Genomic DNA, 9,431 nt, shown 5'->3' on the forward strand with positions numbered 1-9,431 from the left:
GACTGGAATCGAACCTGGGACCTTTCAGTCCGCAGGCCGACGCTCTATTCACTGAGCCAAACCGGTTTCGGCTCAATTCCTTAATCTTACTTTCTGTATATAAGCTCTGCTTCTACAGATTCTGCCCCACCCCTTTTTCTGGGTATTCTTTTGTTTGCATTTTTTCATTTATCTATTTATTTTGTGGTATTTTTTCTGCTAGGTGTTTTTTCTTCTTTCTTTACTCTCTTACCTTTTTCTTCTTATCTCTTTATCATTTTTGCTCTCTTTTCTCTCTCCTAATTCTCTTTTCTCTGGTGGTCACTTATATTGGGGTTATTGGTGTTGTGAGTACATTTGTGTTTTGTTCTCTTTGTGTCATGACTTGTCAAGTTGTATTTTGTGCTGTTCAGTAAATGTGGTAGAGAGTGAGCCTCATAACCAGAAACTCTGCAAGGAGACTCCATCCACGAATGGCACAATAACACTCAAGACCCAACTACACCAAGAGAACCGAAATATCCCAAGTAGGGGGCATCCCTAGATTACCCAGCCCAGAAGATCGGATTGCACCACTGGGTCCCACAAAACATCTACTATATAAGACAAACTCAAAATATCTGGGTGGCATGGCAGTTTGATCTAATACCTAGAAACAATCACAAAGGAACAGCAAAAATGGGGAGACAAAGAAACCACCCCCATTTGAAAGAAAAGGAGGAATCACCAGAAAAGGAAATAAACAAAATGGAGGCAAGCAGGTTGTCAGAGAAAGAATTCAGAGTAATGGTTATAAGGACACTGAAAAGGATGGAAGACAAATTCAACAACATATGTAAGAATCAAGGAGAAATGAAGAATCAAGAGGAAATGATGCAATAAAGAACACAATGGAAAGTTTCAAAAGCAGACTAGATACAGCAGTCGCCAACATTTAGGACCTCATGGACCACCAGTGGCGACTGCTGGACTAAAAGAAGCTGAGGACCTCATCAGGGAGTTAGAAGACAGCAAGTTAAGCCACCCAAGCAGAGCAGCAACTGCAAAGAAAACTTAAAAAGCAGGAGGAGAGCCTAAGGAAGCTTTGGGACAATACAAAACGAAATAACATCCACATAATAGGGGTGTCAGAAGGAGAGGAAGCTGAGCAAGGAATAGAAAACCTTTCTGAAGAAATAATGACAGAAAACTTCCCTGATGTTGGGAAGAAAAAAGCCACACACGTCCAAGAAGCACACAGTAAACCAAACAAGATGAACCCAAAAAAGACTGACAACAAGACACATCATAATTGAATTGGCAAGCATCAATACAAAGTAAGAATTTTAAAGGCTGCCAGAGAGACAAAAAGTTACCTACAAGGGATCTCCCATTAGACCAGTGATGGCGAACCTTTTGAGCTCAGCGTGTCAACATTTTGGAAAACCCTAACTTAACTCTTGGTGCCGTGTCACATATAGAAATTTTTTGATATTTGCAACCATAGTAAAACAAAGACTTATATTTTTGATATTTATTTTATACTAGAGGCCTGGTGCACAAAAATTTGTGCACTGGTGTGTGTGTATGGGGGGGTGTCCCTCAGCCCCATTTGTGCCTTCTCACTGTCTGGGACCCCTCAGGAGATAATCACCTGCTGGCTTAGGTCCGCTCCCCGGGTGGCAGATGGCAGGCCCAATTCCTCGGTGCCTACCCCGCCTCCCCAGGTTGTGCACACGGCAGGGCCGATCTGGGGGTTGGGGCGCCGCCCCAGGTCAGGTCGCACACGGGACGCCCACCGCCCCGGATCGCAGATAGTGGGCACGGATGGCGGCAGGGCAGGCGGGATGGTGCTGTCCCGCCCTGCCTGCAGTATACAAATTAGCCACCATCTTTGTTGGCGGTTAATTTGCATATCACACTGATTAGCCAATGGGAGGCATAGTGAAGGTACGGTCAATTACCCTTTTTGTCTTTTATTAGATAGGATATTTAAATGCCATTTAACAAAGAAATATCAACTCAAAAAAATTAGTTCGCATGTCAGAGGTGACACACGTGTCATAGGTTCGCCATCACTGCATTAGACTATCAACTGGTTTCTCAACAGAAACACATCTGGCCAGAAGGGAATGGAATGAAATATACAAAGTGATGCAAAGCAAGGGACTGAATCCAAGAATATTATACCTAGTAAGGCTACCATTCAAAATTCCAGGTGAAATCAGGAGCTTCATGGACAAAAAAGGGCTAAGGGAGTTTATTACCACCAATTCCAGCAATGCAAGAAATGCTAAAGGGGCTGATATAAAAAGAAGAAATAGAAAGGGAAGAAGTTACATAGGCATAAAGAATAAATGGTGACAAACAAGTACCTACCAATAACCTTAAACTTAAGTGGATTAAATGTCCCAATCAAAAGACACAGATAGCTGAATGGATAAGAAAACATGACCCATATATTTGCTGTCTACAAGAGACCCACCTCAGAACAAGACTCATAAAGACTGATAGTAAAGGGATGGAAAAAAATTTTCAGGCAAATGGAAATGGAAATGGAAATAAATAAATAAATAAAAAAGCTGGGGTAGCAATACTTATATCTGACAAAATAGACCTCAAAGTGAAGGCCATGTTGAGACAGGAGGGCCACTTCATAATACTAATGGAAGCAATTCAACAAGAGAATATAACTCTGGTAAACATATGCACCCAATACAGGAGCACCCAAATACATAAAAAAACTTCTGGAAGCTATCAATGTAAAGATCGACAGCAATATAATCATGGTAGGGGACTTTAATACCCCATTGACACCACTGAATAAATACTCTAAACATAAAATCAGCAAAGAAACAGCAATCCTAAATGACTCACTAGATCAGGTGGAACTAATCAACATCTTCAGAACATTTCACCCCAAAGCTACAGAATATACATTCTTCTTGGGTGCACATGGGACATTTTCAAAGATACACCATATATTAGGACACAGGCAAAGTCTCTTCAAATTCAAGAAGGTAGAAATCATATCAAGCATCTTCTCAGATCAAAATGGCATGAAATTAGAAATCAACTACAATAAAATAACGGGGGAAAAATCAAACACTTGGAGGCTAAACAGCATGTTACTAAACAAAGATTGGTTTACTAAATAAGAAATAAAAAGCATCCTGGAAACAAATGACATTGAGAACACAACAATCCAAAATCTATGGAACACAGTGAAATCAGTCCCGAGAGGAAAGTTCATAGCTTTACAGGCCTACCTCAAAAGACAGGAAAAAATGGTAATAAACTGTCTAACCCTACAACTTAAAGAATGAGAAAGAGAGCAACAAGAAAAGCCCAGAGTAAGCAGAAGGAAGGAAATAAGATCAGAGCAGAAATAAATGACAGAGACCAAAAACAAATAAACAAACAAACAAAAAACCCACAACACACCAATACAAAAGATCAATAAAACCAAGAACTGGTTCGTTGAAAGGATAAACAAGACTGATGAACCTCTAGCCAGGCTCACCAAGAAACAAAGAGAGGGGACCCAAATAAACAAAATCAGAAATGAAAGAGGTAAAGCAAAAACTGACTCCACAGACATACAAAAGATTATAAGGAAAAAAAAATACTACTAACAACTGTAACTCCAACTAACCAGACAACCTAGACGAAATGTACATAGTCCTAGAAAATTACAAGCTTCCAAAACTCAACCAGGAAGAATAAAAAAACCTGAATAGATCAATAACTATGGATGAAATTGAAACACTAATAAAAAAAACTTCCAGCAAACAAAAGCCCTGGTCCAGATGGCTTCATAGGGGAGTTTACCAAACATTCAAAGAAGAACTAAAACCTATCCTTCTCAGACTATTCAAAAAAATTCAAGCCCTAGCCGGTTTGGCTCAGTGGATAGAGCATCGGCCTGCGATCCGAAAGGTCCCAGGTTCCGTTCCAGTCAAGGGCACATGCCCAGGTTGTGGGCTCAATCCCCAGTGGGGAACTTGCAGAAGGCAGCCAATCCATAATTCTCTCTCATCATGGATCTTTCTCTCTCTCTCTCTCTCTCTCTCTCTCTCTCTCTCTCTCTCTCTCTCTCTTCTTTCTTCTCTGAAATCAATAAAAACATAAAAATATTAAAAAAAAAAATTCAAGAGGAAGACACACTTCCAAACTCTTCCTATGAAGCCACCACTACCCTAATCCCAAAATGAGATAAAGACACTACAAAGAAAGAGAATTACAGGCCAATATCCCTGATGAACATAGATGCTAATTTCCTCAACAAAATTCGAGCAAATTGGAACCTGCATTACATTAGAAAGATCATACACCATGACCAAGTGGGAATTATTCTGGGGATGCCAGGCTGGTTCAATATCGGCAAATCAATAAACATGATAAATCACATAAACAAATTGAGAGAGAAAAATCACATAATCATATCAATTGATGCAGAAAAAGCATTTGACAAAATCTGACACCCTTTCTTGATAAAAAAAAATCTCAGCAAAGTGGGAATAGAGAGGTCATACCTCAACACAACATCATACTCAATGGGCAAAAAATAAAACCATTTCTCCTAAGAACAGGAACAAGACAGGGATGACCACTTTCATCACTCCTGTTCAACATAGCACTGGAAGTGCTAGACATAGCGATCAGACAAGAAGAAATAAAAGGCATCCAAATTGGAAAAGAAGTAAAATGTCCTTATTCGTAGATGACATGATATACATAGAAAGCCCCAAAGACTCCATCAAAAAACTACTAGACCTAATAAATGAATTCGGCAACATAGCAGGATACAAAATTAACACCCAGAAATCTATGGCCTTTTTATACACCAATAATGAACTCACAGAAAGAGAAACTAAAAAAACAATCCCATTTACCACTGCAACAAAAGAATTAAGATACTTAGGAATAAACTTAAATAAGGAGGTAAAAAACCTGTACTCAGAAAACTACAGGATGTTGAAAGAAGATATAGAGGAAGACATAAACAAATGGAAGAATAGACTGTATTCATGGACTGATAGAATCAACTTCATTAAAATGTCCATACTACCCAAAACAATCTATAGATTTAATGCAATCCCCATTAAAATACCAATGGCATATTTCACAGATCTAGAACAAACTCTCCAAAAATTCATCTAAAATAAAAAAAGACCCCGGATAGCCACAGCAATCCTGAGAAAGAAGAACAAAGTTGGAGGGATCACAAAACCAGATATCAAGCTATATTACAAAGCCACTGTTCTCAAAACTGCCTGGTATGTACTGGCACAAGAACAAACATATAGACCAATGGAACAGAACAGAGAACCCAGAAATCGACCCAAGCCATTATGCTCAATTAATATTTGACAAAGGAGGCAAGAGCATACAGTAGAGTCAAGACAGTTTCTTCAATAAATGGTGTTGGGGAAATTGGACAGATACAGGCAAAAAAAAAAAAAAAAAATGAAACTAGACCACCAACTTACACCATACACAAAAATAAACTCAAAATGGATAAAGGACTTAAACGTAAGACAGGAAACATAAAAATCTCAGAAGAATCCATAGGCAGCAAAATAACAGACATATGTTGTAGCAATATCTTTACCAGTACAGCTCCTATGACAATGGAAACTAAGGAGAAAATACATAAATGGGACTACATCAAAATAAAAAGCTTCTGCACAGCAAAAGAAACCATCAACAAAACAAGAAAGCCCACTGCATGGGAGAACATTTTTGCCAATGTTATCTCCGATAAGGGTTTAATCTCCAAAATTTATAGGGAACTCATACAACTTCACAAAAGGAAGATAAACAATCCAATCAAAAAATGGGCAAAGGACCCAAATAGATACTTTTCGAAAGAGGACATTCAGAAAACCAAGAGACATATGAAAACATGCTCAAAGTCACTAATCATCCAAGAGATGCAAATCAAAACGACAATGAGGTACCACCTCACACCTGTCAGAATGGCTATCATCAACAAATCAACAAAAGACAAGTGTGGCGAGGATGTGGAGAAAAAGGAACCCTCTTGTACTGCTGGTGGGAATGCAGACTGGCGCAGCCACTGTGGAAAACAGTGTGGCATTTCCTCAAAAAACTAAAAATGGAACTGCCATTTGACCCAGTAATCCCACTTCTAGGAATATATCCCAAGAAACCAGAAACACCAATCAGAAAGGATATATGCAACCCTATGTTCATATCAGCACAATTTACAATAGCTAAGATTTGGAAACAGCCTAAGTGCCCATTAGCAGATGAGTGGATAAAAAAGTTGTGGTACATCTACACAATGGAATACTACACTGCTATAAAAAAAAGAAGGAACTTTTACCATTTGCAGCAGCATGGATGGACCTGGAGAGCATTATGCTAAACAAAATAAGCCAGTCGAAGAAAGATAAATATCATGCGATCTCCCTCATTTGTGGAATATAATGAACAAAATAAACTGATGAAAAAATAGAGCCAGAGACATAGAACCATTGAACAGACCATCCAACCTAAGAGGGAAGGCAGGGGAGGTGAGGGGGTAAGAGATCAACCAAAGGACTTGTATGCATGCATCTGAGCACAACCAGTGGACACAGATGGTAGGGGGACAAGGACATGTGCTAGGGGGTGAGAGTGGCCAGGAAGAGGTCAATGGGGGGAAAAAAGGAGACTTATGTAATATTTTTAACAATAAAGAATTTTAAAAAGTTCAATTTGTTTTTTATAATCTCTATATCACATGGAAATATTTACTGATTACGTAGCTAGTTAGAAAGACAAAAAGAGAGACCTAATACAGGGAATGTTAAAAAGAGTTGGGAAAGCCCCAGAAATTCATACACTGGAGGTTTTTGATTTTAATCAATCAACATTTATCACGCAGAGTACTGATCCATAACTCAACCAGAGTCCCCAAAATTACTTTACTTAGTCTGCAAGATTAAAATTTGCTATTATTTGAAACATACCCAAAGTCCACCATCAAAAAGTTTTAAACAATGAAACTGCTATAGTAAAAGGCAGTGGGAAAAAATGTAATTAAATCTGCATTGAATCAAAACAATCTTTCAGAAATAAGTTGTCAAGCTACTGTTTCTTGTTATTCTCTTATGAGGACTGGAAAGCCCACCAGAAATAGGTTAAGTGACACTATCCCCACACTGAGGTTTCAAGTAAACAAACCTCTCATACACAGATGCCTAAAGGGTCAAGCACAACAACTAATCATATCCCATTGTGAATTGCTTTAATTAGATAATAGATCCCTTCCAATACCTAATGAGATCATAGAGTGGGTTGGGAAAGGTGGGGTACTCTGTGAGCATTTTTAGAAAGGGTGGAGTGCAAAAGTTGGCAGTTCTGAACAACCAGAGAGAATACTAAACATGAAGAAAGGGACATGGTCAGGAGGGTGATGAGCAAGTGAAAGATTTGTATAAAGAAAAGGAGGCATGATCAAGAAAATCTTTTCCTATTTTGAAATTCTACTTGGGCCACCTGGGAGGTACTCTGCCACACACAAGTTATCTCACTGAGTGGACTAGAATCCAGAGTGTGGTGCCCTGGAAGGCGGGAGGGATAGTGAAGCGAGGCGCCGACTCAAGCTGAGATGAGAAGCACTGAGGTGGGGCTGGGGGCGGCGGCGTGGCCCCGAGCTCCCTCACCTTGGCCTTGTAGCTGGGCAGGTTGCAGAGGATGTCCGTGCGCAAAGCCTCCTTGGCCAGGCTGCGGGCGCACAGGCTCCGCCACACCTCGCTGTTCTCAGTGAGTGGTATGAGCAAGTGAAAGATTTGCAGGAATCAGAATCGCCTGACCAGGGCCTTGAAAGGCTCAACTTCACCTACACTGTAAAAAAACAGGATAAAGGGCAACATCTTTAATAACTGAGTGATCGCTACTCTAAACACTCTGCTCCAGCCATACTGCCATACACCCCAGTTGTCCTTCCAAGTATCTGTGCCTTTAAAACTGTTATTCGGCCTGGTTCTTTGCCCCCTTCTCAGATGTATCAATTCCGGGTATCCTTGAAGATTTAAAAGGAAGCTAAGCGTCTTCCCAGAGAAATGCTGGTCTTCCTCCTCGGATGTACTATGGTTGAGAGCTGACAAACGAGTAAAGCCCCGAAGACTGAGGCTACGCTGCCACATAGTCATTATCACTGCAGTAAGTACAGGTCAGCTTCTCTTCACATGCTTGGGGTTTCCAAAGTTGCTCTTGATGTGGAGAAGCTGGTTAGCAGCCAACATGACTAAAGAGCTGTGCCACTGGCACTAGCAAGAATGAAAAGAATCTGGGTCACTACGAGTGTTGGAGAAGAAGAAGAAAAGCTGGACAGAAGGGAACGCAACTAGTCCCTTTATTTTTACTGGCAGGCAAGAAAGGGATTATACACAGCAAGGGAGTTTCAGGAAAGATTTCTTACGACATAAAGACAGTGGCACCGACTACTAAAGAAACGTATGAACCCTGTTATCGTAATTATGACATCATAGAGTTATTTGAGAATTACTTAAAAACCCGCATCAAGGACCCTAGTAGAGTGATAGCTATTATTTTCTCTTACTGAATAATATTTAAAAGTTGTCAGAAGACCTTTTGTAAAGTTTTCAACGAAGAAAACAGTATGGCCAAATAACGCTTAAGTTCTTTCCCTTCCACGAAGCCCCTCTACAATGACGTCTCCCAGTCCTTCTCCCGTCGGAAGGTCTAATGAAAGAAGAACCCTCTGCCTGAATCCTCCTACCAATCAATCAACCGTTTAGTTGGTAGGGGCGCCTGGGAAAGGCCACATTTTGACCAAAAGAATGTAGCCCTTCGTAGTTACCCAAACGTTGGGAGAGGGAAGTGCAAAAGTGGCGGCCTTACGTTCCGAGCACAAGCCGGGTTACACGTTCTGATGAGAACCTAACCAGGAAAGGATCGCAGTGGCTGCCGAAGGTAAGGGACGAAGGTCCAACTCGGCCGGGGGCGCCGGAGGAGGGAGTGGCTGGTTCGGCCGGGGAGGCTCCCTGCGTTACGGTGGAGTCGGCGACGCGGGCCTCGCGGGCACAGAAAACTCTAACAGGCAGAGAGGCCCGGGAAAGCCAACGTGGACCCCCAGGCCCCAGAAAGGAAAACGCGCGCAAGGCCAGCTCCAGCCCCGCCGGCGCCGCACGCCTTCCTACCTGCTCTTTCCGCGTCCCTTCGCGGCGCCTCGTGATGACCTCACCCGCCGGCGCCCAATCCCGGGCCGCGTAGGGCGCCAGGCGCCTCCGCCAAACGGTCACTTCCGGGGCGAGAGGAACCGCGAGCGAGCTGGGCGTGCGCCCTTGCTTCGTGCCCTCAACCCGCATGGCGGGGCGGCGGGCGCGCCTCCGGGAGGCCTCGCGAGTCGGGCGGCTCCGGCGCCCGCGCTGAACCGCGGGGGAGGGGCGGGGGACGCCTGAGCGCGGGCGCGTCTGCCCTCAGTGAGGCGGGGCGGC

At 42.2% G+C, this 9,431-nt stretch overlaps 1 protein-coding gene across 6 annotated transcripts in view; it reads right to left on the reverse strand.

Annotated features, from left to right (window-relative positions):
• WDR53 (WD repeat domain 53) overlaps positions 1–9,431 on the reverse strand; it is a 29,705-nt gene that overhangs the window by 19,260 nt on the left and 1,014 nt on the right. For 2 of the 6 annotated variants that reach the window (XM_036347928.1, XM_036347923.1), the window contains exon 1: positions 8,836–9,128. The exons of 1 other annotated variant lie outside the window; for it this stretch is intronic. Coding sequence is in view for 1 of the 5 variants with exons in the window: in XM_036347927.1 (XP_036203820.1) it covers positions 9,135–9,302 (168 nt within the window). In the remaining 4 variants the exon portion in view is untranslated. 3 more of the 6 variants (XM_036347927.1, XM_036347924.1, XM_036347926.1) reach the window with 3 other exon arrangements.

Source organism: Myotis myotis, unplaced genomic scaffold (assembly GCF_014108235.1).
Source record: "Myotis myotis isolate mMyoMyo1 unplaced genomic scaffold, mMyoMyo1.p scaffold_m19_p_2, whole genome shotgun sequence".
In the NCBI taxonomy this organism is placed as follows: Eukaryota; Metazoa; Chordata; class Mammalia; order Chiroptera; family Vespertilionidae; genus Myotis; species Myotis myotis.